At 59.6% G+C, this 26,898-nt stretch overlaps 2 protein-coding genes and 1 long non-coding RNA gene across 6 annotated transcripts in view; 2 read left to right on the forward strand and 1 right to left on the reverse strand.

Moving 5' to 3' along the window:
- RABL6 (RAB, member RAS oncogene family like 6) overlaps nucleotides 1–10,274 on the forward strand; it is a 50,409-nt gene extending 40,135 nt beyond the window's left edge. For 2 of the 3 annotated variants that reach the window (XM_048325419.1, XM_048325420.1), the window contains 4 exons: nucleotides 2,472–2,690; nucleotides 3,300–3,648; nucleotides 5,650–5,821; nucleotides 7,511–10,274. In XM_048325419.1, coding sequence (XP_048181376.1) covers nucleotides 2,472–2,690; nucleotides 3,300–3,648; nucleotides 5,650–5,821; nucleotides 7,511–7,680 — 910 coding nt within the window. In that variant the 3' untranslated portion in view covers nucleotides 7,681–10,274. The remainder of the gene's footprint in view (nucleotides 1–2,471; nucleotides 2,691–3,299; nucleotides 3,649–5,649; nucleotides 5,822–7,510) is intronic. The other variant, XM_048325421.1, reaches the window with a different exon arrangement.
- Nucleotides 10,275–15,123: 4,849 nt separating this feature from the next.
- On the reverse strand, nucleotides 15,124–19,085 carry LOC125336620. Its single transcript, XR_007207812.1, has 2 exons — nucleotides 18,853–19,085; nucleotides 15,124–17,049 (listed from the first exon to the last, which is right to left on the reverse strand). It is a non-coding gene; the product is annotated as an uncharacterized LOC125336620 (long non-coding RNA).
- On the forward strand, nucleotides 17,823–26,886 carry AJM1 (apical junction component 1 homolog). Of its 2 annotated transcripts, none has more exons than XM_048325367.1 (3): nucleotides 17,823–17,843; nucleotides 21,291–21,364; nucleotides 23,079–26,886. In XM_048325367.1, exon 3 carries the CDS (start codon nucleotides 23,142–23,144, stop codon nucleotides 26,379–26,381), a length of 3,240 nt encoding a protein of 1,079 aa, XP_048181324.1. In that variant the 5' UTR covers nucleotides 17,823–17,843; nucleotides 21,291–21,364; nucleotides 23,079–23,141; the 3' UTR covers nucleotides 26,382–26,886. The 2 variants fall into 2 exon arrangements, with proteins under 2 accessions (XP_048181324.1, XP_048181323.1); XM_048325366.1 differs by lacking the exon at nucleotides 17,823–17,843 and adding an exon at nucleotides 18,188–18,429.
- The last annotated feature ends 12 nt before the right edge of the window (nucleotides 26,887–26,898 follow it).

Raw genomic sequence — 26,898 nt, forward strand, 5'->3', positions numbered from 1 at the left:
GGGTACCTGCACCTGCAAACGCGCTGGCTCAGTGCTCATGCCAGCTTGGCAGGGCTTCAAGGGCTGGAGGGAGTGGTGCAATGTGCTTGGGTTTGCATGCTTTGCTTTCCTTCCAGCTGGAACCTCAGGACCACAAGCTGATCCTAATTTTGCCTTGTCAGAGCCTGTTTATACTGCAGCAGTGATTTTCCTGATGTATATTCACTCCATTGCTCTGCTCTTCCGCTGTCGCTCAGCGATCTGTGTTGGCTGGAGATGGAGGCAGGGTTCTCACTGCGAAGGGACGTGACCCACTTTGGCGAGGGGGTGGACACATGTGGGTGTTCCGTTCGGACTGGGAAAGCTGGAAAGGCTGCAGGTCTGGATTGAGTGTGGAAGGACATTGGCAGCAATCTCTTAAGAGCCCCTGTGCCTAATAGAGCAGTGATGTGTTAAAGAAAGGCAGTGTGTCTAGTTCGGAATAAAATCCTGCCACTTTTAGGATGCAGCTCCATTTTCTTTTCAGTGCATTTCAAGAGGAAACCCTGCCAGTGCTTTGAAAACCACAGGAATCACTCACTTGTCATTCCTCCAGCCTTGGGGGCTGGTTGGGCACCAGTTTTCCTCTCCTTTGTGTGGCTGGGCTGTGTGCCTGCGTCCTGGCGTGGTGTGAGAGCAGCAGTGTTAGTGATGAAGGGGCTCTTCAGCAGCCTGGCCCTGCTCGGTTGGGCACTGAGAGCAGGTCCTGAGAGCAGAGGGATCCACGCTGAGAGCAGAGGGAGGGCTGATGCTGGCCCTGGTCTTGGCACTCCAGCCCAGACAAGCACTGGTTGTGATGGCTCTGTGCTGCACCAGGTGTCATTGGCGTGGTGTCCCATTGTCACAAACAGCTCCATTGTCTGTTGGCAGCTGTATTAACTCTTCAGAACTATCTTGTAAAGCAGTACCCAGCCGTACAGAGGAGCCAGAGCGAGCAGTTACCATCGTCCTGACTGTGTTTAGGGTATTTCTCATCTCACCAGCACACCATACTCCACTGTCTTCCAGTGCTTGTCCTGTGCTAGTGACTGGGAACACCACTTACTTCCAGTTTAAGGGTTTTAGGGTTTTGTTTCTGTCTCTACAATCGAATCTGTTCCAAGCTATAATAATTTTTTTGTCTCTGTGTAAAAATGAAGGCTGTGCTTGTACACTCCAGGTGGCATCACTAAAAGGGCAGTGACTTGTGTGTGGTGTTATCAGGAAGGAGCTAAGTATCTCTTGTGGATAAAGCAAATAGACCAAGGAAAGGTGGTGCAAAGGCTCATCAGCTGAGCCTGGGGAAAAGATCTATATTCCTGGCATAAACAAATTTTTCAGAAGGTGTTAAAATTGAGTCCTAGGGACATTCAGACAAGAATCCTCAATTTCAGCTGCAAAGCTCTCTCAAGCTGCCTCTGGACGCAGAACTGTGCTGCATCCAGGGAGGCTGACATACAGCTCTGGCAGTGTGTCCCTAGGTTAATTTAATTTGGGCAATGTTAAAGCATGGCTATGGTGTCTGTGTATCTGCCTGCTTCAGGGAGCACTGCAGAAATAGAAATGATCCCAGGAAGCTAATAGCTGCCAGTGAACTCCCCTAGCAGTGACAGTGTATGATCAGGTTTAATTACAGGATGTGGGATGAAGGCAGGCACTTCCCATGCTTTGACTGACTGGTCCTTGCGTGGTGGATGGAGCTCCATGTTCTGAAGGAGCTGAGGCCACACGCTGCTCTGTGCCACTGAGGCTCACCTTCTCCAGACACTCATTTCCAGCTTGAGGGGCAGCAGCTGCTCTGTGGCACATCCTGCTGTGGCCCTTTTGGTGTGGGGCTCGTGCCACTGCCGCAGCCTGCAGGCAGCAGGTCCAGCCTGAGCTGGGCAGGGGGCAGGGGAAGGCTGGCAGTGCACAGAATCACAGAATCACCAACTGGTTTATGTTGGAAGGGACCTTAAAGCCCATTCAAGTCCACCCCTGCCACGGGTAGGGACACCTCCCACTATCCCAGGTTCCTCCAAGCCCTGTCCAGCCTGGCCTTGGACACTTCCAGGGATCCAGGGGCAGCCACAGCTTCTCTTGGCACCCTGTGCCAGGGCCTGCCCACCCTCACAGGGAACAATTTCATCCCAATATCCCATCTAACCCTGCCCTCCTTCAGCTTAAAGCCATTCCATTATCCTATCCCTCCTGGCCCTTGTTCAGTGTCCCTGTCCAGCTCTCCTGGAGCCCCTTTGGGCACTGGAAGGGGCTCTAACATCTCCCCAGAGCCTTCTCCAGGCTTAACTATCCCCATTTTTAGCCTGTCTTCAGAACAGAGGTGCTCCAGCCCTTTAATCATCAGCTGCCCCAGGCTGAGGATGTGTGCCCTGAGGCTGGCTGTACCAGCCAGGCCAGTCTCAGTGTCTGTGCAGGGGGAGGCAGGTCTCTCCAGGACATCCTGGGGTGCTGTGTCTGATCACTCTGTTTTGCAGCGATGGAGAGGTGCCTGGGGGGAACCCCATGGTGGCAGGTTTCCAAGACGACCTGGATCTAGATGACAAAATCCCCAGCAGACCAATGCTGGTAGCAGAACGGGTGCCCAGCAAGAACATCACCCTCTCCAGTGAGGAGGAGGAAGAGGAAGAGGTGGAAGACTCTAAGGTCATCCTCATACCTGATGGAGACAAAAACACAGAGCAGGAAAAAAAAAGGTACAGAGCACAGACTGAAGTGTGGGGTTGTGCTGGCAAACCTGGACCTCTCCTCAGTCCTGCCACTGACTGTGTGTGGCCTCTGGGCAGTCTCAGTGTCTCTGTCTGCCTGTTCTTCAGCTGTGAGCTGGGGCTGTAGTTACTGTGGGTGTAACTGCTGTGTGTGGTGTGTCCTGCCCCTGCCTTGGAGCTCCTGTGCCACTGGGACGGTTCTGCGTGGGAGTATCTGCCTGCTTTTCCTCAGATCTGAACAAGAGCCTGGAACTGAGCACCAGAGTGGCTGTTTGTGGTGGTGTGGGAAGGAGAGAGGAGTCACGTCTTGCATGAAGGGAGTGGAGTCACTCTCCACATCCTGTGCTGGGAAACGATGAGATGGGTCATGTTCTCCCCATACCACATCCTGTGAGGTGAGGGTTAGGGTTAGTGTTAGGGACACGAGGGTTGTCCTCAGCCTGAGTGGTGCATTTGACCCCACACCCCTGTAGGAGGCACTGCCTCTCCCAGCAGGATGCACGATGCAGCCCCTCAAGGCAGGCTCAGCTGTTAATTGTGCTTTGCTCCACAGAATAGGGATGGACAGACTCTGACAACTTGTTTCTTTCTTCTCAGGTCTTCCAGAAATTCTCTGAAACCCCAGAGTGAAGCAATTTTGACCAAAGCAGCTGACCCGAAACCTCCTGACAGTTTACCTCCCCGTTCTGGGTCTGAACGAAACAGCAGCAGCAAGGGCAACATGAGCCTGTCAGCTCCTGCTGCTGCCCCCACAGCAGCAGCCCAGGCCTCCAAGGCCACTGCCCAAAGCAAAGGACTTGCTTCCAAGCAGAAAGTGGTCAAAGAGGAGAAGCCTGAGGACTCTGACAGTGATCAAGAGGGACCAATAGCTACTCAGATGCTCTCATTTGTTATGGATGACCCAGACTTTGAAAGTGAGGATTCTGACAGCCAGAAGAAGAAAATGGTAAATAACAAGCCCATGTTGCTGTGAGCTGTGCCGAGCTGAGCTGGAAGGGTTGAGGCATCTCCCCGAGCAGAGCCTTCATCTGCTCTTCCCCCCCTCAGCAGCAGTTGCAGCAAGGCAGGTGCTAAGCAACCTGCAGAGATTGATGTGAGCACAACCCCAGCAAATGCTCTGAGTGTGAAAGCCACATGGCAGCAAGAACCCCATAGCATCACAGATCCATAGAGCATCCTGAGCTGGAAGGGACCACCAGGATCATCCAGTGCAGCTCCTGTCCCTGCACAGACCCCCCAACAGCCCCACCCTGGGCATCCCTGGCAGCGCTGTCCAAACGCTCCTGGAGCTCTGGCAGCCTCGGGGCCGTGCCCATTCCCTGGGGAGCCTGGGCAGTGCCCAGCACCCTCTGGGGGAAGAACCTTTTTCTAATGACCACCTAGACCTCCCTGACACCAGGTTTGTGTTTACAAACACGAATAAGATTTCTGCTTGTGTGTTTTACTGTGCTGTTTATTCTCAGCCAGTCCAGCAGTGTGGGAGGTACCAAATACAAAGCTACTGGGTTTCCACCTGAACTTTAACATGCAGAAGGATGTCTCTGCTAGAAAGAGTGAGCTCCTTGCAGTCAATCCAGCAATAAAAAGGCCATCACAAAATTTACTTGGCAACGCTTAAAGGGAAGAAGAAAGGTCTGCTTGGGAAGGACTTTCATTCAGCAGGTGTCTGCTCAAACATGAGATACACCAGGAGTCCACTCACACCTCCCCTGTATTACAGGTGGAGAAAACACTTCTGCCCCTCTTCTCTGCACTGGTCAGAACTTGCTGCCTGGCTTGAGAGATCCCTGCTTTCGATGACCTGTACTCAAAACTTGCAGAGCAATCTCTGGAAACTGCTAGCAGTGATTTGGGTTGGGCAGTGGCTGTTCAGGGGTGTCCTGATGTCTGGGTTAGCTGGTGTTCAGGGGGTTTCCCTGTGTTTGCATCATTCTGAAATCCTGTAGAAAGGGCTGTTGTCACAGTTTCTTTGACCTTGCTCATGTGTCATGCTGTTTATTAAGTAATTTTCCATTCATTTTGCATCTTCACTTCCTGCTTTTCTTGACAATTCAATATGAAAGCAAAAGTATTGGGAGCAAGTTTCCATCTCTTGCACGCACCAATGAGAAGGGATTGGTGAGGAAGCAGCAGTGCCAGGGAATGCCTGACACAGGGAATGCTCCATAGCATGGGAATGCTTTCCCAGTGCAGGGTGTGCTGGTCAGGCAAACCAGTACAGCCATCACCATTAGCAAGGTGGGGGCATTGCCTGACCAGCAGCGCAGCAGGGCCGTGTTCCGTCAGTGCACAAGGACACCAGGAGGGGTTGGATAACAGATTCTGAAGAGGATCAGTTGGCAGGTATCAGAAGATCATTAAACTGAATTTCCGTTCCCATCATGCAGAGACAGAGTATTTTGGGGTAATTTCCAGGCTCTGCAGCATCCTGGGTTTTAGCCCACATCAAAGGGGCAGATTTGCCCTGGAAGCACATTCCCTTTTGGCTCGATGAAGGGAATTGTTCTGCTTCCTCAGCCCTGCTGCCTCTGGTACCTGAGACCCACAGAGCTGCACTGCAGAAAGCTTCTGTCGCTCAGGGCTGGAGGGGAGTTTTCAGTCTGTTAGATTGGATTTTCCCAGAATAGAGGTGCCTCCCCAGGGCAGGAGGAAGCTGATGCTGTTGAGCTAACAGAGTTGAAGGTCTGCCTACGCTGGGAATTTGATTTCAGCAGCCCCAGTGTGAAGAACACCCTTGCCAGTACCAGTGCGACTGAGGCATTTTACCAAGGCAAAAATTAGAGCTTGTAAGATCCAGGACATTGATTTCCAGGCAATAACAGCTCAGTTCAGCTGCCATTTCCTTCCCTCCTCCCCACCTGCTGACATCTGACATTTTTGTTTGCAAAATGGTTAGAGATTTTGGTTGAAGCATTTGTCAGTGTTTTCTGCCTTTGCTTGTCTCTAGGATGAATTCCCAGTGCGGGAAGATCTCTCTGAAATATCTGATGATGATACCTCGCTGGCAAAGCCACCCCAGCCTGTGAAATCAACAGTCCCCTCCTTTAAACTGAAAAATGACTCAGATCTCTTTGGCTTGGGTTTGGAAGAAGCTGGTCCCAAGGAGAGCAGCGAGGAAGGTAAAGCTCACACCTTGTTTCCACTTTTGCTGTTCTTGTTTGTCAGACATTTAGTTTTTCCAAAGTCTTTCCAAGGTGTCAGCAAACCAATTTGTGCTAAATAAAATACCCTCTAACTTCTGCAGTGCCCTGTATGAGTCTGTAATCTGGTTTAAAACAGCATGAATAGCTTTTAAGATTTTCCCCACGAGGAGGAAAGCTTGGCTTGTCCCTGGCACCAGCCGTGGGTTATTTTTGTCCCAGCTGCAAGCAGAAGCACATCTTTCACAAGCTGCTGCTGTGTAAGGCTTCCTGCGTAGCCCTGTGTGCCTGGGAAGTGGTGTTCAGCATTGCATTGCAGTGTCCACCCCCTCCAGAATTTGGATCAGCTTGGACAAAATGCTCTGACATTCCCTGCCAATTTCCTCTTCTATTTTTGGGAAAGATGGGGTGAGATCCTGATCACAACCTAAGCATTCCTCAGGCTTTATTTTTTGCCCCCCCATTCCCTGAGGGAACAAATCCTACTCATGCAAATAATTCCTGCTGTCTTGGCATTACTGCAAAGCAACTTCCTGTAGACCTGCCCCGATGTCAGCATGAAAGATGGGAAGTTAAAGATTTAAAGAAGAAAAAAAGCTGTGAGCAGCACCAGAGAGAGCTCCTTGAATAGCTGTTCCAAAAGTGTGAGGAAGGTGTCACAGGCTGCCATGGTTCCATCAGCTTGTCACTCTGAGCTGCTCAACAGCAGAGCTTGAAATAGCTGTAAGTGCATCTGCAGAGGCCCAGGTCAATAATTTAAATTCGGTTTAGATTCTTAAATAATTAAACGTGGGTTCCTCATATCTCCTCTTTTGGTGATAAATATAAAACCATCTCTCAGTCGTCAGTGATTGGAGCTTGCCTGGCAGTTAGGCTTCTCCAAGGCTGCATTTACACATCAGCTGAGGAAAAAGGCATGTGTAGGTAAGAGTGACAGTCAGATAGCACATGTGAAAAGTGGTGCTGTCATGAAGCCTCTGGTGAAGCAGCTGAGCAGGTACTCCCTTGTTCAAGGAGGTTTTGTGCAAAGGCAGTGGACACTCAGCAGCCAAGTCATCAGCCACAGTCAGTGTGTGGCACACGTGACAGGGCTGGACTCTGGGACTCATTTGGTGGTGTGAAAGTATTCACCCTTGCAGAGCAGGGCTGCAGCAGGGATGCTTTGGGGATGTAATTTCCATCCACAGTGTGAGCAGCAGTGAGCATTGGCCTGCCAGGGTATCCCATCTGCTGACACCATGTCCTCCATCGTCCTCAGAGAAGATGCCTGGGAGGATTTCCATCAGAGGGGAACTGTTCCCAGCAGCTCTTCTTCAGTTCTGGAAATAACAATCCAGTCCCCAACTCAGCCTTTGGACCAGTTTGTAGAGCTGGTCTCTAGATGTGTTTGTCGTAGCTGTGACACAGCGAGTGCTAGGTCAGTGTTGATCACACAGATCATACAATGCTCATAATTAAACAGGACAGATATGGTTGACTCAGGGTCTGGGTGCTGGGGCCTGTGTTGGTTCCCAAAGGGGCACAGTTTGGCCTGGGGTGTTGGCATTGCCTTTGCCCATGGCTCCAGGATGGAGCATTTTGTTCTCAGAAATGGGGCCAGGGCAGAATTGCAGCTCTTACCATTGAAATGGATTAAACACAGTGGGTTGTTTTTTTTTTTTTTAACAGATAAACAACCTTCTAAGGAGAAAAAGAAGAAGAAAAAGAAAAGCAAAGAGGTACTGTTTAATTCCTCAGACCTGTCGTGTTACCCACCTGCCTGGAACAGGGGTGGCCTTTTGTGCTGTCCTCCTGGGACTTGGTGGACTCCCTTCCACGCTCACATCCTGCAGCTCTGATCTGTGCCTCCTAGGCTCTGCAGACCCCTGACCTTCAAAGCAAGGTTTCGGAGCAGTTGAATTTTGAAAAGGGAATGTGTGAGTTTGCAAAACACAGGATGAGGCAGAGCAGTGCCTCTGTGCTGGACTGTGTGTTCATAGCACCATGATTTTCCAAGCAGAAGGGTGCCCACAACAGACCTAATCTCAGGGATAGTGAGGGAAGTCTGCAGGAGCCTTTGTCTGTGCCATTTAAGCCTGTCCAGCACCGTGGTATTGTTGGGCTCAAGCACTCTGGCAGCCCAGTGCTCTGTATAACCCAAATGGTCTCTCTGGTTTTCTGTCCAAACGTGCAGAAGGGTCTTCTGGTGCTTCAGCCTAAGATTCCTGATCCAGTTGAAGATATCCCTGCCCATGGCATGGGGGTTGGACAAGGTGACGCTTCAAAGGTCCTTTCCAGCCCAAACCATTCTTCAGAGCCAGGTGTCAGGGCAGTACCTCCTGGGTCAGTGGCACACTCAGAGGATTTGCTAATAAAGATGTTCTCATTTTGCAGGAAGAGGACAAGTCAGTGAAAAAGAAGAGCAAACACAAGAAGAGCAAAGAGAAGGAGGAGAGCAAAGAGGAGAAAGACAAAAAGAAAAAGAAGAAGAAGAGCAAGGAGAAAAGCAGTGAGATAGATGAACTTGAGGCTTTTCTTGGCGGAGGAGGAGCCGGCATGAGCAAACCACGGGGCGGGGGGGACTACGAGGAGCTGTAGCTTGGCTGTGAGTGGACTCTGCACCGTGGCTGTCTCCATCTTCTCTGACGAGTCACCCCAGGACAGGCACAGATGTGTAAAGCTTTGGCCCTTTGCTTTGTAGTCTCGCAAACCAGAGTGAGCAAAACAAAAGCTTCACATCTGTATGTGCTGCTCTGGTGCATCGTTACACAAAGAAAACCCAGCTGAGATGTACGTGAGCCAGGGGAAGGTTCAGGGCATGGCTCCCAGGCCTGCTTCCAGGCTGTCGGTTTTTCTCCTTCCAGAGATGCCCCATCAGGTCACTGGCAGGCTGTGGGGCGAGGGGACCTGCCTCCTGCTCCATCCCTGCTGCATTCCACTCCTGCACACCTGAAATTCCTGTCTTGTTAAGAGGAGTGCAACAGAGCATGCCGCATGAACGCATCGTGCTCGACTGTCTCAAGTCTTTAACTTCTTATCCTTCCTATTTTTTTAAGGAGAAAGGTGATATTGGCCATTGCTTCATCCAGCAGTTGATGAGCTTTAAGTCAAGCAGATCATGCTATGGTACAGCTCTCTAAAGCAGCAGGCACAGGGACAGTGTGAGAGAGAGAGTGTTTGTTGAAGTCCTGTGAACGGGACCTTTCTGCACAGCAGCTTAATTAGCTCTCACTGGTGCTGCTGTTGGAATTCATGAAGCCCATTGATTTCCGTGGCCCCAGTGTCTCAGACACTACATGTAAGCTGCTATGCAGTTTGGGAAAACAATGAAAAGTGCAAAGCTGACCTGAAAGAGAGAAAAATCAGTGCTTTTCTGCATTTCCCACCCTTGAATTTGCATATTCCAGAATCCCCTGCTGCTGGGACCTCTCAGGGACATGACTCCATGTGGAAATGAAGATATCCAGAGCTTCAGAATTGGCTACAGGGCAGTGTTGGCATGGCAAGGCATTTGCTTCTCAGGCATTTTACAGTCAGGCTGTAAACCCCAGCTGCTGCTCTGTGCCGAGAGGGACCAGCACTGCAGCTCGGCAGCGTCCGTCCTGCTCCAGCTTCTGTCCATCCTGCAGCCAGCCAGCGTGCTGCCTTCTGCCCCAAGCAGAGAGCCTCCTCTGTCCCATGACTTTGGGAAGCCTTTTAGTTTTTGCTTTGAACTTAAACCCATGGATTAGTACCTGCTCAGCAGCCGTTGGATGGGCACTACGGCCACCCCTTGGCACTTACTTGTGTCTCAGTGAGCAGCCCCTGTGTTTGATGGAGCTGGTCAGTTCTCTGTGCCCCTCCTGGTTTAGGTCTGGGGTCCCTTGCTCAGCTCAGATGGTGAAGCTTCCTCCGGGTTTTGTGCGTTACATTCCCTCTTGCTTGTAAGTTGATTTGAGGTTTGGTTTTGTTCTCCCTCACCTCTTTTTGTTGTAAAATGTCAGCCATGAAATCCAAACTGGAGTTTCCTTCTGCGTCCCTATAAAGCAATGTGTTCTTTTGATCCATTATCCACCCAGAGCTGTCTTGACCAGCAGGCATTTCCTGCTCCATTTTTCTTTTTCTTACGCCCAAAATGCACTTGTAACCATTTCCCTATAAAACAAACTGGTTTTTTGCTGCATGAGCTGTGTATTGTTCAGGTCTGTCTGCCATTAGCATTTGCCTCCTCTGAGCATTCCACGTGGCACTGTAGGGAAATTGCATGGGACAGTTCAAACTTTGCACATCTGGGGAAGAAAAGGAAGATTGAGACAGGACCGGTTTGCAGCCCTTTTGGGCAAAGGCAGGTGCCTCAGCTGCTGCGGTCCCAGAAGTGCTTCTGTTCCATCCGGATTTTGGGTCATGTTCCATTTTTGCGTCGAAAAACCCTGGTACAGTCCATTCTGACTATAAAGCTCTGTTGTACACCTGTCTCTGCACCTCTTCTTCTACCCCAGAGCCCCCATGCCTGGGCTGGGAGCTGCGTGTCCCTCCTCGTGCTGCTGTGCTCCCACATCTCGCGGGACGAGATGCTGAATTAAAAATCATTCCAAAAAAAAAAGGAGCTGAACATAAGAACCATGAGTTCTTTCCCCAAAACTGAAGTCTGAGAGAGCTGCTGTTTCCCACAGCGTAGAGGGGGCAGTGGTTTTAGTCAGGTGTGGGTACAGGGGCTGTCCTGGTGGCCAGTCCCTGCTGGCACCAGTGCTGGCCTTGGTGTGTCTGGCTCCTGTGCCAGGTTTGCTGCCCTAGGAGCCTTCACATTCCCTGCAGCTTGTCAGCACGAGGAGCTGAGGCAAAACCTAGCAAAGATGAGTCATTCTGCTCCAAAATACTCCTGTAAAAGAGAAAGGCAGATGTGGGAGCTGGCTCTACTTACACTCAAGCCCCAGGAGGGTGTGTGGCATGGTTTGGCTTCTGCAGCCAGGCCAGAGAAATCCCACCCTGTGGGTGAAGTGGGAGCGTGGAAGGGAATAGCAGCAAAAAGGCCCTTTTTATAATACACACAGAATCACAGACTGACTGAGGTTGGAAGAGGCCTTAAAGCTCATCTCATTCCAGCCTCCTGCCGTGGGCAGGGTCACCTTCCACTAGCCCAGGTTGCTCCAAGCCCTGTCCAACCTGGTCTTTTTAGACTTCTCCCCTTTCCAGGGACTGCTGAACTGGTTTGAGCTACAGCGTGAGGTGTGATCCAGAGCCAGCAAGCATGAGGGAGGGGACAAGGAAACGGGCCTTGTTTGAGCCAGGCTTTCCCATTCCATCCTTTCAAAGAGGCTAAATATAAAAAGTATGTACGTGCCTGTCATTATGGGGAAGCTTCTGCAGGATCACAAGGATATAAATAGTTCCTGCAAGCATCTCTGCAGGTACCAGGGTATTTGCTTTTGGGTTTATCAGTCATCCAAAAAAAATTCAAGAGCTTGAGGCCGAGGAGCTGCAGTTTCTTGCAGCTAAAGCTGGCCGGAACTGCAGGGGCTGGGTCTGGAGCAGTAGGAGGGGGAAGTGCAGATTTATCACCCAAGCTGCTGAGCCACGTGCCTCAGCCCTGCAGGGCCTGTGCCCAAGGGACCATGGCTGGTACCTGGCCTGTGGCTGTCTCCTGTCAAACCTCAGGTAAGGAACCAGCACCAGGACAAGCTGACAGGTCCCTGCAGCTCCTGCCACCCCCACTCCAGGTGTTTCTCTGCCCATGGCAAGTGGTTGGAACCGGCTGAGCTCTAAGGACGCTTCCAACCCAAACCACTCCATGATTTTATGATCCCTGTGGAAAGCTGTCCATCACCTTCTGCCCTGGAGCTGTAGTCTGTCTCACCAGTGCACCCAGCCTTCTTCATTCCCAATGGTCAATGCCAAGGGCCACCTGCAAGGAGTGCCCCAACGGTGCCCTTTAAGGGATGCAGCTTTGCCCTGTTTCTGTTGCTCCCATAAAGTCATGACAAGTCTTTCCCTGGCTTGTCAAGGCCCAGGGTGGGAATTTGTTTCCTTCCTCCCAGCAGTGAACATGAAAAGCTGGATTTTAGCAGGACACAAAATGAATGTGTAAAGCTGTGAGTGCTCTTGGAGGCTCTGGGAGCCTGCAGGGCAACCTGGCTGTCCCCAGCCCTGACACTGGATGGACCTGGGGAGGGACTGGGCTGGGGGGTACAATGGGTTTGCTGTCTGCAATGTCCCCACATCCAAGGGTCCAGCTGCTTGGAGAGCCCGTGGTGCTTCCCTGTCCTTCGGGATGCCCCAGAGCAGCCAGATGAGTGATGAGGGAGAAATTTTGCAGTAGGACGGGCTTAGGGACCGGGGCTGTAGCCTAGCAACAGCCTCAATCATGGCATAATATAATTAATCCAGCGCTGGCTCAGTCTGCTGCATAAAGATACCAGGGCAAGTGGGTGAGCCTCTTTACCTTGGGGGTTTGCCTCCAAAACCAACCTGCAGCGTCTCAGGCATGTCTGGCGTGTTCCTGGCCTGAGGGTGCTCCACGGTGAGTATCCAGCCTTCCTTCCCAGCCCCCCGGCAGGGCAGGTGCTGAGCAGAGGGAATTATCCTCTGGCACCTTCAGAGAGCCGTCGTGGGCGATCCCGTGGGCTCAGGCAGACCGCAGCGGGCTGAGGTGTGGCGAGGTCGGCTAAACTGGGGGCTCGGCAGCCTGTGGGGAACAGGACACCATTCCAGGTTAAAGCAGGAGTGCCTGCACGTGTGCTCTGCCTGGAGCTGCACGGGGATACTGCCATGGGGCAGCCAGCCCGGGAACCCCTGAAACTCCTGGTTACCCCCAGGTTGTTGGCAGGCAGGAGCAAGGAGCGAGGCAGCGGTGCAGCTCTCCATCACCACAGAGGGGAGATGGGAGGCGGAGGGCGGTGCTGTGCCTTCCGGTGGCAGGGGACACCTGCGAGGTGTCAGTCCCGCCTCTCCATGCTCCGGGATGGCACGGAGAGCACTCCCAGTGCCTGAGGCTTGGCCTGGACAGCAGCCGCGGCTGCAGCCCGAGCCGGTGTCTGCAGGCTGGCTGCGGGAGGGTGCCAGCCAGCTGGGAAAAGAGCAGGCTTTTCCCTGGAGCAGGCAGGAGAAACAGCCCTCCCTGTGCCTTTGGCAGGCAGTGGCTCCGTGGCAGGTGTGAGAGTGATGGGTTCCCACCCACTGGGGCCGGCACCAGTGTCTGGGCACCCCTGCAGCTACCAGAGGTCCCAAGTGACCAGGCTGGTGTGTGGCATCACTGAGGGGGGCGGGAGGGAGGTTCAGCACCCTGCCCAGTGCACTGGTGGCAGGGCAACACCGAGATCCCTCCTCACAGCCCCAGTGGAGCACGAGGGTATCTAAAACAGGGTTTGTCTGTGGCCCTGCTGGGGTCAGCAGATGGATGCCCTGAGCCTGAACTCTAGACTGGATTCCTGCGAGCCTTTGGGGACCGACTGGTCCTTCCCAAGGAACCCCAAGAGGAATGTGAGGTTACTGCTCTCTGTGCAGGCAGGGACCTCTCAGTAGCTGCTCAAAAGGCTTCACCTCACCCTTGGGTGCCACCAAACCCATGGGGGCTGCAGGGCAGGGTCCAGCTCCCTCCCCAGCCCCCAAGTGGGCAGCAGGGCCTGGTTTCTCCCTTGGTTCAGAGCTGGAGGCAGGGAGGGGATGAGACGGAGAGAGGAGAGGAGCTGGAAGGAGGGGAGACCCTCAGCCAGGCATCGCGCTGATGCCGGCAGCTTGGGAAAAGGAGAGTATCACTTGCAGACAGGAGCTGCAGGGTGCCAGCAGCAAGCATCTCATCCCATTGCAGCTCTGCCTCTTCCAGCTGTGGGATCCTCACGTTACCTTGGAAACAGGGGATTTCGCAGCAGCTTGCAGTGGTGCTGCCTGCGGTGGGGGCAGAGGCCCGTGCCCGCAGCACTGCCCTGCTCTCCCTGTGCCCCCAGCCCTGCCTGTGCTGCTCCCCCCTCAGCCCTTCCTCAGGAGCAGGGGTGGGGTGGCTGCCAGACCCCTTCTCCTCCCCCTGGCTGGTCCTGCCGTGAGTGCTCTGTGCCCACTCTGTGCCCCCCGCTGTGGCTGCCCACACAGTGAGGATGGGGAACAGAGAGCCCCGGACAAAGGGAAGGTGTCAAATGATCGAATATTCACCCCCGCTGTGAATTGAGCAGCGTGGGACGGAGTGGGGCAGCCCCAACACTTCCCAGAGTCACACACAAGTCCCCAGCACGGCGAGGCACTGGGTGCCAGTCACTCCCGTTTCCCGCCGGGTGGGCATCAGTGAGTGCCACAGCCCCTCATCCCCATTTTGGGGTGCCCCACACCGTTCCCCCAGTGCCGGAGCCCTCACCACCACTGCCTGGGTGGCTGTAGCACCTGTGGGGAGGACGCAGCACCCACCCCCTGCCCAGAGGCCTGGCCAGCCCCAGCTGCAGCATCTTCCCATGGAATCTCATCCCACGGGAGCACGGCACGGACCCAGCACCGCCTCCCGGTGCTGCGGGTGACACCCTGACCCGTTCCGTGCTGCATTCGGGAAGCCGAGCGAGAGCCAGGAGCTGCCTCACTGGAGCTGCTCACGCTCGACTCGAGGCGCGCCCCAGCCCATTCCTGGGGGAGCCGTCACCCCGCGGCTGCAATCGCCCTGACACCGGCTCCGTCTCGCAGGTGGCCCCGGGGACAGGCTGGTGGTGCCAGCGCCGCGCTGTCGCTTCCCATCGCGGACCCCGTGCTGAGCTGCGCGGCCTCCCCCGCACTCCGCTGTGCCATCGGGGCCACCCGGCCCTTCCCCGGCACAGCCAGCCTGGGAATTCCCGTGCCGGGGACAGCGGGTCCCAAACTGCCCGCGGGGTCTGACACAGCCCACCCCAGACAGCCCCGGGCGCCCGCGGGCAGCATCGGCCCGTTCTGTCCCTTGCGCTGGCAAGAGCACCCCTGGGAGGACAGCTTGGCCCCCGGCTCCCCAGGCTGGGCATTTTGGGGACCTGTTGGCTGCTTGGCATCTGCCAGCCGGTCACGTCCCGCTGGGCAGGTCCCAGAGCGCCGCGGGACTGGGCGGGCTGCCCCGTCCGGCAGGGAGGATGCGCCGTCTCGCCGTCCCTCCGTAACGCGCCTGGCACAGGCCAGAGGTGGAAATTGTTCTTTTGTGTTTAACGTCCTTCCAGGTATTTTTCCCCAATTGCTTTCAGAGTTTCTCTGAGGAATCTCCTCCTTTTGTTTTCTCAGAGTGGGCCATGTTGGGTTCCCCTGGCATCACCACCCCAGTGCCTCTGTCCCACTGCCAAACTGGGGCTGCGGGAGGGTCGTGGGATCTTACAAAATTTAGACCAACAGCATATTCAAATGAGATTTATTTTATAAAGCAGGTAAACCAATTAAACCTCCACCAACATTCAAATACAGGTTTGTGATGTCAAATGGAATTGGTAGTGCCTGACTGACTTGAGAATTCCCAAGATTACAGGACCCCTAACCCAGAATCTGCAATCACTCCCCCAGTAAGGTGAGGACTCTCAGCCTCGAGGAGTTCCTTTGGGCAGTGTCCCAACCAATGTGTTGGGTGGCCCCTTCCTGCTCTGAGCTGCACCGAGGGACACGACAGGGCTGGATCAGGGGATCCAATACCCTGTGCCAGGTTAGTGTCAAATCTCACAGCGAGCTCTTGGCATAGCCTCAATGAATCAGTCTTTGGGGAGGCCCCAACCTCCCCCAGCTTTGCAGCTGTGTAGGACAGATGTGACCCCCCATGTCCCTCCCAGGATGAGATCTGCCCTGCTTTGGGTCTCACCAAGTGCCCAGAGTCACCACAGACCTCCAGGGTGACCTATGGCTACATTGTTCCTCTGTGCCTCAGTTTCCCTTTTGGATGGGGCCCAGGAGAACTAAGTCTGTTACCTGCAGACACTTTGGCCAGAGACACGCTGTCGGGGGCTGGTGGGGAAACTGAGTCACAGGGACACAGTGAACATTGTGGCTCTGCTCCCCATGGGGCTTGGGGAGGACTCAGCGCCAAGCAGGCAAAGATCCCACAGAAGGGGGGATGCGCCCCCACAGCGGCCCAGTCTGGCTGCTCCTGGCCTTGACAGCAAGCCACGGTGGGGCAGCACAGACACAGGGACAGGAGCTGCTCGTGCCTGGGGACAGGCACCAGGCTGGCCTTTTCCTTGAAGGATTGCAGGGACGAGCCAGGCTTGTGTGATCCCTCTGGCCACTCACGTGTTCCTCCAGCAGGACAGGGGCCCCGGCAGCTCGGCCAGGAACAAGTCCGGACCCGCAGAGCCGTGGCAGGGGCCCAACACCTCTGTCCTCTGCACAGGGCTAGGGGACACTCCCGTCCCAACCTGCAGAGTCCTGCTGCCCACATGGCTTTTCCAAGGGGGTCCCCTCCATCTGAGGGGCTGCCACCCCTGTGGGTGGTGGGCACAAGGCCAGGGACAGCTCCCCAGCCCTGCCACTCAGCCCTTCTCGGTTCCCGTGGGGCTGGGGCTGCCTCCCCTGCCTGAGTGCAGCAGACTGGGGAGCCGGGGTGTCACAGCCCAAAGCAGCAGCATGGCCCCGTGCTCAGGGCAGGTGACAGCCCTGAGCAGCCAGCACGGCTGCAGCCCCCAGCTCCAACCTCCTCGAGGGGGATCTTCTCTCCCACAGGCTGCCGCTGACTCGAGGAGGAGGAGGAGGAGCAGGAGGAGCGGGAGGAGGAGCGGGAGGAGGGGAAGGCAGTGTCCCCAGCCCCATCACCCTGAGCACATGACATGGCGCTGCCATCTCCGGTGCGTGGCGACTTGCCCGCGGTCCAGTTGGATCCCTCAGCACTTTCCAGCCTGGAATAGCAGCCGCACACGGGGAGCAGATGGCCTCACTGTCCCCTGCCCGTTTGTTCTCTGATTTCGGAGCTGTGGCCGCTCCAAAGCCCAGAGCTCCGGACAGGTGCCCTCAATCCATGCAGGTGTCACCCAGGGCCACAGCTGCACGGACAGAGGGTGGCACTGTAGGGGATGCCCTAAGGGCAGCATACTCCTCCGTGCCGGGACTCTGCGTTCCGCAGGGATGGGCTCCCGCATCGTTCGGGCGATTGCACCCACGGGGGATGTGGAGCCTGCCCGGTGCTCCCGCGTGCATCAGCGGCCACATCGGCGGTGCTCGGGGCTGGCTGGCGCGGGGCGGCAGCAGGTGGGAGCAGATGGAGTAGCACGGCGGGGACCGCGGGGGCAGGAAGCCGGGGGCAGCGGGAGCGGCTGGACCAGCAGCCGGAGCCCTGTGTCCTGCAGAGAGGAAAATGGAGTGTGCGTGTGGGCGTGGTGGGGCCCGTCTGAACATGGTGCAGGGGTCCCGGGGGTCTCTTGGCCCCCTGCTCCCAGCTCCTCCCCCAGCTCCTGTACCACTCGTCAGTGCGATGAGTTCCTGGTGCTCAGCCCCCAGGGCACGTACTGCTGGTCCCAGTGGGCTCAGCAAAGCCCACGGCTCCCAGGGACATTCCTGCAGGAATCACAGCAGTGCCAGCCCGCCACAGGCCCCCCAGCACAGCTCTGCCTGGTGCAGGCACCAGAGACAGTGGAAGGCTGTTCTTGGTGCTGCAGTGGAGGAAGGAAAGCGTCTTGGCTACAGGGATTTTGAATCAAGCAAATCGCGGGGTGCACCTGCCATGCAGGAACACGTGGGGAGCAGCAGCCTTGGATCAGGGCTCGGAGCCATGGCAGGTCCCAGTGGCTCCGAGGGCCATGGCCATGGCCCCTTGCCAGGGCACCCACAGGTGCTGGGGCTGCCCCCGGAGCTGGGCAGTGGAGGAAGGCTCGAGGAAGTGACAAGGGAAAACTGAGGCACAGCTGTGGCGCAGGGGCCGTGCTATGTTTGAGACGCTGGGGCTGGAGTGTGCTGGGAGCTGTTCTGTGTCTCCTTCGTCCGTCTCCATCACTGAGCATCCCTGTGGGCTCCGGCCACCACAGGCAGCGACAGCCGCGGAGCCTCTGGGAAAACGAGGCCATCCCATGGAGGAGCTTAGCCGGGATTTCGCTGCCCAGTCGGCCCCGGCCGCGCACGGCCGCGGTGATGGGGCAAGGTCAGGCAGGACAGGCCTGGGTGTTCCGACACTGGGGGGGCTGCCGGTGCAAGAGCAGGTGCCTACGGGGGCCGTGGGGTCTCTGTGCAAGGTGTGGGGCTGAGCCCGGGGGCACCGGCGGCCCCGCGGATACTCACACCCGTGGTGCGGGGGAAGCCCCTGAGGGATGGCACCGAGGATCCCCCCAGACCCTGCCCGGAGGTCCCGGGGGGAGGGGGGATGCTGCGAGGGGTGGGGGCGGGACCGGGACTGGGGCCGAGAAGAGCCGGGCGGGGGAGTGGGGATGGGGATGGGGATGGGGATGGGGATGGGGATGGGGATGGGGATGGGGACCGGTCCGGGGGCGGTGCCGGGGGAGGCTCCGGTCCCGGTGCCGGCCCCGCCGGTAACTCCGCCTGCCGTATTTATGGAAAAACAAGCGGCGGCAGAGCGTTGGGCCGAGCCGTGCTGTGCCCTGCCGTGCCGTGCCTTGCCGGATCGGGCGGAGCCGGGCCATGGCCCCCGGGGCGGCGGCAGCCCCAGCCTAGCGCGGCGGCGGCGGCTGGGGGATGCGGCGGAGGCCGCCAGAGCGGCGGGCGCGGAGAAGGTAAGGGGGTCCCGGGCAGGGGGCTGGGTTTTGCTGTACCCCGGGGGCGCCCGACCGGGCCAGCCCCTCGCGGCCCCCCCGACCATCGCCTCGCATCGCATCACATCCCATCTTCCCCCTTTGCCCCCCCTCGCCCCCCTCCCCCGTGTTCCACATCCCCATCCTATTCCCTGGAGATCTTCCCGGGCCGTCCGAACCCCCCAGGCCCCTCACACCATCGCCACGTGCCCCGTATCCCCGTCCCCATCTAGCTGTGCTCTCTCCATCCCTCCAGCCCCACCGGAGCCATCCCCATCCCGTGCTCCCTAGCCGAGTCATCCCACCCCATCGCACCCGTGTTCCGGGGTTCTCCATACTCCCGTGTGCCCTATCCCCATCCCATACCTACACCCATCCCCATCTCACCCCTATCCCAGCCTCAACCTCATCTTCATCTCCGTCCCATCCCGCCGCAGTGCTCGGGCCGGGCCATTTCACCCCTCCCCCCGGTGCCCAGCTCGGCGCCCTGCGCGGCCCAGCGGGCCCGGTGCCGCCCGGTGCCGGTGCGCAGCAGGGTGGGGGTGGCCGGGGCCACCGCCCCGGCGTCTGCGGCAGCGCCTGGGACAGACCCGCCCCCCCCGCCCCCCCCGGGGGCCGCCCCATGCACCCTCCACCCAGTCCCGGCCCCACAACCCGCCCTTTCGGGGTGCCCCTGGCTCCCCTGCCCCCCGGCCGTGCCCGTTTGCGGGTGCCCCCCAGGCTGAGGGACTAGAGGGGCCAGGGGTCGGGGTGTCCCTGCACCCTGGGGTGCTGCTCACCCCAACCTCGATGCCGGCACCAGGGATACACTCCTGGGCTGGGGGTGCTGCTCCCCCCGGCAGGATGACCCCTCCGGGGGCACAGGCTGGGTTGGAGCTTGGCAGCCATCTGTGCCTGGGGGACTTGGGACAGGGACTGAGAGCGATGTGGCAGTGCCAGGGGCACAGAGACTGAGACACAGGCAGGGGCACAGGGCTGGGGAGCACAGAGAATGTGTGGAGGGGCTGTCTGATGTGCAGGGAGGGCAACCGCCACAGGGGATAGGGCACCGTGCGTGTGCCCTGGGGCCGGCACGGAGCGGGGAGTGTCTATTTGCCACGAATACGGAGCAGGGGCAGGGGGACAGTGGGCTCCCTCACCACAGACCGTGGCGGCTGCCAGGTCCCGGTGCGGGAAGTGCCCAGGCAGCAGTGGCCATCGGTGTCCCGCTGGCACACACATGGTGCACAGGCCCGTGCGCAGCAGGGTTGGCTGTGCCAGGGCACAGCGGGCACAGACACTGCCCCCACGGCAGCTGCTGGTGGGACCTCCGGCATCATCTGCTCGAGCACAGTGGTTGCAGCAAGATGCTGTCCTGGCTGCGTGTCCAGATGCAGGTGCCGCTGGTGTGCTCAAGGCAGCACTCGGGCAGTGCTGGGGCAGTGCTGGGGGCAGCGCTGGCGCTGCTGGCCGTGCCCGCGGGGCCGTGCGGGCAGTGGGCCCGGTGCAGCGCAGTGTGTGCTGGGGCTGCTGCGGGGGGGCAACGCAGCGTGCTCAGCGCTCTGCATGTGCAGGCAGCGTGCAGACACTGTACCCACTGCAGCGCTCCTGCCTGCTTAGCGGGACGTGCGTGGGCAGCGAGCGGGCAGGGTGGGCAGCAATGCCCAGGCAGTGCACGGGCAGGGTGCGCGGGGCAGTGCCCTGCCAGGGCACCAAGAGCAGGATGTGCAGGCAGCAGCCCTTGCCACGTGCAGGGACAGGCAGCGAGTGGGCAGTGCCCGGGCAGTGCTGAGGGCAACACGGGCAGGCTGTGCACTGGCAGGGCCGTGTGTTTGGGCAGCTCGGGGCAGAGCACAGGCAGCGTGCTCTGTCGCCTGGCAGTGTGAGCAGTGTGCGGGCAGTGCTCGCCGTGGTAATGGGGCAGGCAGGGCACTGCAGTGCGCGGGCAGTGTGGGGTGCGGTGGTGGGGGTCCACACCCCTCTCCGCACAGCCCACACGTGGCATATGCAGGCAGCGACCCAGCTCCCGTCACCCTCCGTGGGTCCCTCCGGCAGCGGGGTCGACCCCGGCCCAGCCCCTCGTGCTGCCGGAACCCGGCGCTCACGGCGGCAGCAGCGTGTGGGGCCGTGCCGGGAGCAAGGGCAGGACCCACGGCGGGTGGCTCCCGTCCACTCCGTGGGCACTGGCCGCTCTGCAAGCGCTGCCGGCCGGTGTCACATCCGCGGGGTGACACCGTGTGGGCACCCCGGGTAGGGAGGCTGGTGCCTGCCGAAAGTGGGCAGCGCTGAGGGTGAGGGGGGCATCCGGTGCCCATCAACCGGGAGCTTGGAGAGCAGAGGGGATGTAAAACGCTCTCCCTGCGGAGGGGAGTCGGTGTCAGAGGCTGGTGGGTGTGTGAGCGTGATGGCACTGGCAACACTGTGCGGCCATCCCGGCTCTGCCTCCCTCGATGGGCAGAGGGTTCCTGTGGCTTCGTGAGGGCTCTGCTCTCCCTGCGCTGCCACAGAGCCCCAGCGCCCCACGCAGCCTCCCCCTGCTCCCACGCTGTCCTCACCCACGCTGTCCTCGCAGAGGAGGAATAATTTGGAGAAACCATGGCAACCCCACAGCTCCACCGGCGGTGGGTGCTGCTGGGTGGGTGGAAGACACTGGTGCCCATGGGATGCAGCGCCCACACCTCACTGCACAAGGATGTGCACGGTGGCCTCACTGGGTGACAGTTCTTCTTGGTTCAGCAGGGCTGTGGCTGCAGGGGTCTCTTGGGGTGCTCCATGTGCTCACAAGGCATCCATGGCCCCAGCAGCCGCCCCTCCACCATGCTGGGGGTGTCCCAGGAACCTCACGAGCCTTGTTTGTTTTGCAGTGCTGGGATGGAGCCGCCACAGGCCCCTCGGCCACCTCAGCTCACCCACCCCCTCACTGCTGCTGCTGGACCAGGTAGGACCCTGGGCTACAGTTCCCTGCCTACCAGCCATCCCGACACCACAGGAATGGGCTTCCCAACGCCATTGTCACCATTGCTGTGGCGTGGGGTGCTGCCTTGCCAGCTCCAGCCCAGCTCCCACATACTGTAACACAGCAAAGCCAATACTGTGCCACCTCTTTGGGGCAAACCTGCCCTCCCAGCACCGCAGGGAGGCACTGGGACACCCATCTCCTTTCTCATGGCATCTTGCTCTCCCCAGCCCATCACATGGACAGACACCCCAAGCCCATTGGAGTCACCTCAGCTCTGGCATCTGCACCCCCCCCATCTTTCGTGCAGGTGATGAGGTAACCCTCCCCATCTCTGCGTAGTCAATGCTTCTTGCCAAATAAAGCCAATCCCTTTCCTCCAAGAAATATCTTCCCTGTGGTCCTCTGCTGCTCTTTAAAGCCAAGTTCCTACCCACCTTTAGTGCAACATAGAGCAGCCAGCATCCACCAGCGCATCCAGGCCCTTGGTGGCCGCAACACCCAACGGTCAGAGGATGTGGTGAGGTGACAGCTGGGGGGTCCCCACAGCGGGCAGAGAAGGTGCACATCCCTCAGTGCTGGTGGCAACCCCTGGCAGCTCTCAAAGGGCTGGTGGGGAAGGTCAGTGGTACAACCCACTTAGTCCTGTGGGCAAACCCCTTCCTCTGTCCCCCCACGCACGGTGGGAACCTTGTGCTGATGTCCTCATTGTCACACAGCTGTGTCACACTGGCTGGGGACTCTGCCCACCCTGGCCACCCAACAGCATTGTCCCAGAGAACTGCGGTGCTTGGTGCTGGCACACAGTGGGTGTCAGACCCCATGTCCCACAGCAGCTGGAGCCATCGTCAGACTCACTCTCCAGCCCAGGGGACGTGTCACAGCCATGGGACATGGAAGATGACAAAGACAGTGGGTACTGAGCTAGCACAGCTCCTCTGGCACAGGGAGGTGATGCAGGAGTCACTCCTGACATGCGGATTAGGGCACCCACCACAGCACTCCTCTGCCACCTCTGGGGCCACCCCTGCTCTGGAAGACCCAGAGAGTGATACAACTCCGTGTAGCCAGCACTGTGACCACCCCACAGGGGTGTTTGTGGGCCACAGTGGGTGCAGCCACCACAGGGAGGGGTTGTAGCTCCTGCCTCCCACAGAGCTCCAGACTGTGGGGGTTTCCCAGACACCATGGTGGGTGCTCCTGGTGCCTGTCCCCGGGCCCTGTTCCCACCTACAGTGCTGCTGTGGAGATGTGGGTACACACAGTCCCAGGAGACTCCTCACCACTCCGGTGCTCTCACTGGGGCTGGGCACACACTCCCCATGGAAAACCCTGGTGTTGAACCCCCACAGCCCCGCTGAGAGCTGCCAGTTCATGTGATTCTGCAAGACAGTCCCTGTGTCCTGCGGCCCAGGAACAGGGCACAGTACTCTATGTTCTCCTCTCACTGTGCTGAGCTGGTATGCAGAGTTCCCTGGCTGCCCCAGTGGGTGCCCTGCCAGCCACTCCATGATTTACACCCTGGATCTGGAGACTTTTTCCAGCTTCTTCCCCCAGTTGACTGACTATGAACAACTGCAGTGGAGGCGGGGATGCCCCCAAACCCTCATTTCCGAAGGGATGGCCAACCCCCAGCTCCGAGCCAGGAGCTACGAGGTCACTCCAGGATTGAGGCGCCTCATGTGTTCTCTTGCAGGGTGGGCTACCGTCCTCTGAGGCCGTGTGACAGGGAACTGGTGGGAGAAGAGTCGCTTTTAAGATGACACGAACAGACCCACCTGACATCCTGGTGTCCACGGTGTACCAAGACATCAAGGTGGCGACAGCAGCCCCTGGGGATTCTGTTGTCTGTCAGCCCCTGGCACAATGTGACGCCTCCATGTCCTCCTCCCTGTCCCGCGAGCCGCAGCCCTTCAACAAGCGCCACTGCAGGAGTTTCGACTTCATCGAGTCGCTGGAAGAGCTGGGCACCCCCCCGGCCATGGAGCGCGCCTGCCCGCGCCCCGGCATGCCCGAGCCCACGCCGGGGCCGCCGGGCAGGCAGGCGCCGCCGAAGCCAGACCCCTACAGCGGCAGAGCCCCCGCGCCGCGGAGCGAGCCGAAGCGCCGCGCCCGCTCCAAGAGCGCCCCGCGGGTCAAGTCCACCCTGACCCCGGTGCCCATCACCGTGGCGGCATCACCGCCGCCAGCCCGCCGTGGGCGGGAGGTGCTGCGGGTGGCACGGGAGCCCTCCCACACTGATCCCTCGCCGCGCCGCGAGGGCCCGATGCCCCTGCGGGCGCTGGCCAACGAGGTTCACCCCATCAAGCTGCAGCCGCAGCGCAGCAGCGTCAGCCGCATCTCCCCGCTCTGCCTGGGCAGCAATTGCTACGAGGAGGGGCCGGGGGCCAAGGTGGGCGCCAGCCCCCACGTCAAGTGCCGAGTGGACATCAAGCCGGACGAGGCAGTGCTGGTGCACACGGCGCGGAGCCTGCGGGCAGCCCCGAACCGTCCGGAGCCGCCGCGCTGGCCCCGCACCCCTGGGGCCACCCGCAGCCTGGCCGTGCCAGGGAGCCGGCAGGCGTCCGCGTCCCGCACGCCCACCCCCAGCGACTCCTACAGCGGAGACCCCCCGCTGCTGCCCTACCCCGGGGAGTACTACGAGCCAGATCCCCGGGCACTGGCGTACCAGACCGTGCCCGTGCCAGCCTCACGGGAATTCAGGGAGTACCCGGACAGGGGCTGCATGACCTTTTCGGCCCCCGGAGTCCCAGCCAAGTTCTTCTACGCAGAGGAGGCAGCGCGGTGCCCCAGCCCTGCCATGCCCCTCCGCAGCTCTGGCTATGCCAGCTACCCCTACCCCAGCCGCCACGCCGTGTCCCAGCCCTTCTACACCGAGGACCCGGCCAAGGCTGCTGTTCACACGATGCCGCCCCGGACGTTGTACGTGGAGGAGGCGCGGGGTTACCCGGTGCAGGAGGCACCTGCGCGCACCTTCTATGGGGATGAGCCCCGCTACTACGCCCCGCGTGGGACCCCTGTTAAAACCCTCTACGCCGAGGACGCTCGGACATACCCGGCCCTCGGCTCCTCCGCCCGGCTGCTCTATGCCGAGGACTACGGGAAGTACCGGGAGCGGGAGGTGCTGTCGCGCACGTGTCCCCCGCCCCGTAGCGCGCAGCCCCTGCACTTCGGGGACTGGTACTGCCCCGAACGGGCCACGCTGCCCTACCAGAGCCTGCAATTGTCACGTTTCACCCCGCAGCCGGCCGGGCGCGAGGCCATGTTCTCCTCCTGGCATGCCAGCTACGGCGTGACTCCACCGCGGCTGGGCCGGGAGACACAGCACTACTCCAAATCCTGGGATAACATCCTGGCGCCAGCAGCGCGCAGGGAGGAGGCCCTGCAGCGTGGGCGCAGCTACGAGAACCTGCTCGCCCACGAACAGCACCGTGCCTTATCCCCCGAGGAGCGCCGGCAGCCCGTGGTGATCAACCTGTCGAGCTCGCCCAAGCGCTACGCGGCCCTGTCGCTCTCCGAAAGCTCCATCCTCGAGCGGGTGCACGCCGATGGCAGCCGCGGGCCCCCAGGCCGCTCCTGGTACGTCACGCCGGAGATCACCATCACTGACAACGACATCCGCGCCGATGGGCTGGGCCGGAGCGAGAGGCGCTCGGCCAGCTGGGACATGCTGGACGCGGGGCGGGAGCGCGGGCCCTACGCTGTGCCCTGCGCCCCACAGCCCGGCCCCAGGGAAAGCGGCTCGGGGCGCCAGCGCAGCCTGGAGCAGCTGGACGAGCTCATCACCGACCTTGTAATTGACTACAAGCCGGCACCAGGCCACCGAGCCGGGGACAGGGACAGCCTCGCGGAGCAGCTGAAGCAGCTTCTAAGCAGTAGCGCCTCGGGCCCCCCCCGGCGGAGCGAGGGCAGGCGGGTCCCTCACACAGTGCCCGAGGGACCCCGACCCACAAAGGAGCAGCCGGGCCCCACCTCCCATGCCGGCACCCCGCGCCGCCCACCCGCCCCGCCGGCCACCGGCCCCTTCGAGAAGTCGCCAGAGAACTGCTCGCCCGACCTGAGCGCTGAGGAGGACGACATGATGATGTGCTCCAATGCCAAGTGCCGACGCACGGAGACCATGTTCAACGCCTGCCTCTACTTCAAATCGTGCCACAGCTGCTACACCTACTACTGCTCCCGGCACTGCCGCCGCGAGGACTGGGACACGCACAAGGCGAGCTGCGTCTACGGGCGGGTGGGCAGCGTCTGCCGCCACGTCCTGCAGTTCTGCCGCGAGAACACCGAGGTGCACAAGGCTTTCTCGCGCATCGCCAAGGTGGGATACCTCTCCCGCGGCCGTGGCGTCCTTTTCCTGGGCTTCCCCAATGCGGGCTCGGCCGAGAACTTTCTCCAGTTTGGGCTGGAGAGCCTGCTGATGTCCCCCACGTACCTGTCCCTGCGGGAGCTGGACAGCTACTCGGACAACCTGGGGGACTATGCCCAGGAGCTGCGGGAGACAGGCAACCAGTACGACCCCAACGAATGTTTCCTGCTGAATGTAACCGTGGCCGTCACTCAGAAAGTGCCAGAGAGGCCGTCACCGAAGATGCAGGTGCCGACGGTCAGGAAATACGCCAAGGTGGCCTTAGCCTCCTCCAGCCCCGAGAAGAAGATCTTGAAGAAGGAGCGGGACATGGAAACGCTGATCCTAACGCCACCGCCCGGAACGGCGGACATCGACAAGGAGGGGGAGGAGGGCCGGAAGGCGCGGGAGGTTTGCTTCATCAACATCCAGCGGGAGCTGCGCATCCGCGGCGTCTTCCTGCGGCACGAGTTCCCTGCTGTCTACGAGCAGCTCTGCGACTTCGTGGAGAGCAACAAGCGCTTCACCCCCACCACCATCTACCCCATCGACAAGAGGACGGGCAAGCAGTTCATGTGCATGATCATGGCGGCCTCCGAGCCTCGCACCCTCGACTGGGTGGCCAGCCCCAACCTCCTGGACGACATCATGTGAACGCAGGGCGGGGGGCACCCCCTCTGTAGTCCTGTCAGAACCCCCCCGGCTGTTACACCAAGGGGAGGGGGCTGCGGACGGCCGGCAGTGCTGGGGGATTCGGGGGGTGACGGGAGCACAGCCCGAAGTTTGCCCTGGAGCCCAGAGCCTGGCGAGCCCCTGCAGAGCCCCCTCGGGTGAGGGGTGCTTGGCCAGAGCGGGGGCACCCCACACTCCCCCAACGCCTGCCCACCGGGCTGCCACACACCCAGAGGCCCCCGGGCCTGCCCCAGGGCTCCCCCAGCGCCGGGGGTCCCGCAGCGGCCATACCCAGGGGCTGGTGTTGGGCGGCACCAGGACCGTGTCCCCACCGTGTCTGTGTGTCCTGGGCGTGTTACTGCGGGAGCGTCAGGTGCTGGGGGTGACCTGGGGCGTCCCGGGACCCCACGCGGTCTCTGGGCACAGAGCGCGGCAGGGCCGGGGGTCTCTGGACGCTGCCGGGGGAGGGCGGGGAGCGGCCGCGGTGCGGGATCCGCGG

The sequence above is a fragment of the Corvus hawaiiensis genome, chromosome 21, assembly GCF_020740725.1.
Source record: "Corvus hawaiiensis isolate bCorHaw1 chromosome 21, bCorHaw1.pri.cur, whole genome shotgun sequence".
NCBI lineage: Eukaryota > Metazoa > Chordata > Aves > Passeriformes > Corvidae > Corvus > Corvus hawaiiensis.

What these genes read in the sequence shown, in the direction of transcription:
- AJM1 (XM_048325367.1), top strand. Translation starts at nt 23,142, where the DNA reads ATGACACGAACAGACCCACCTGACATCCTGGTGTCCACGGTGTACCAA.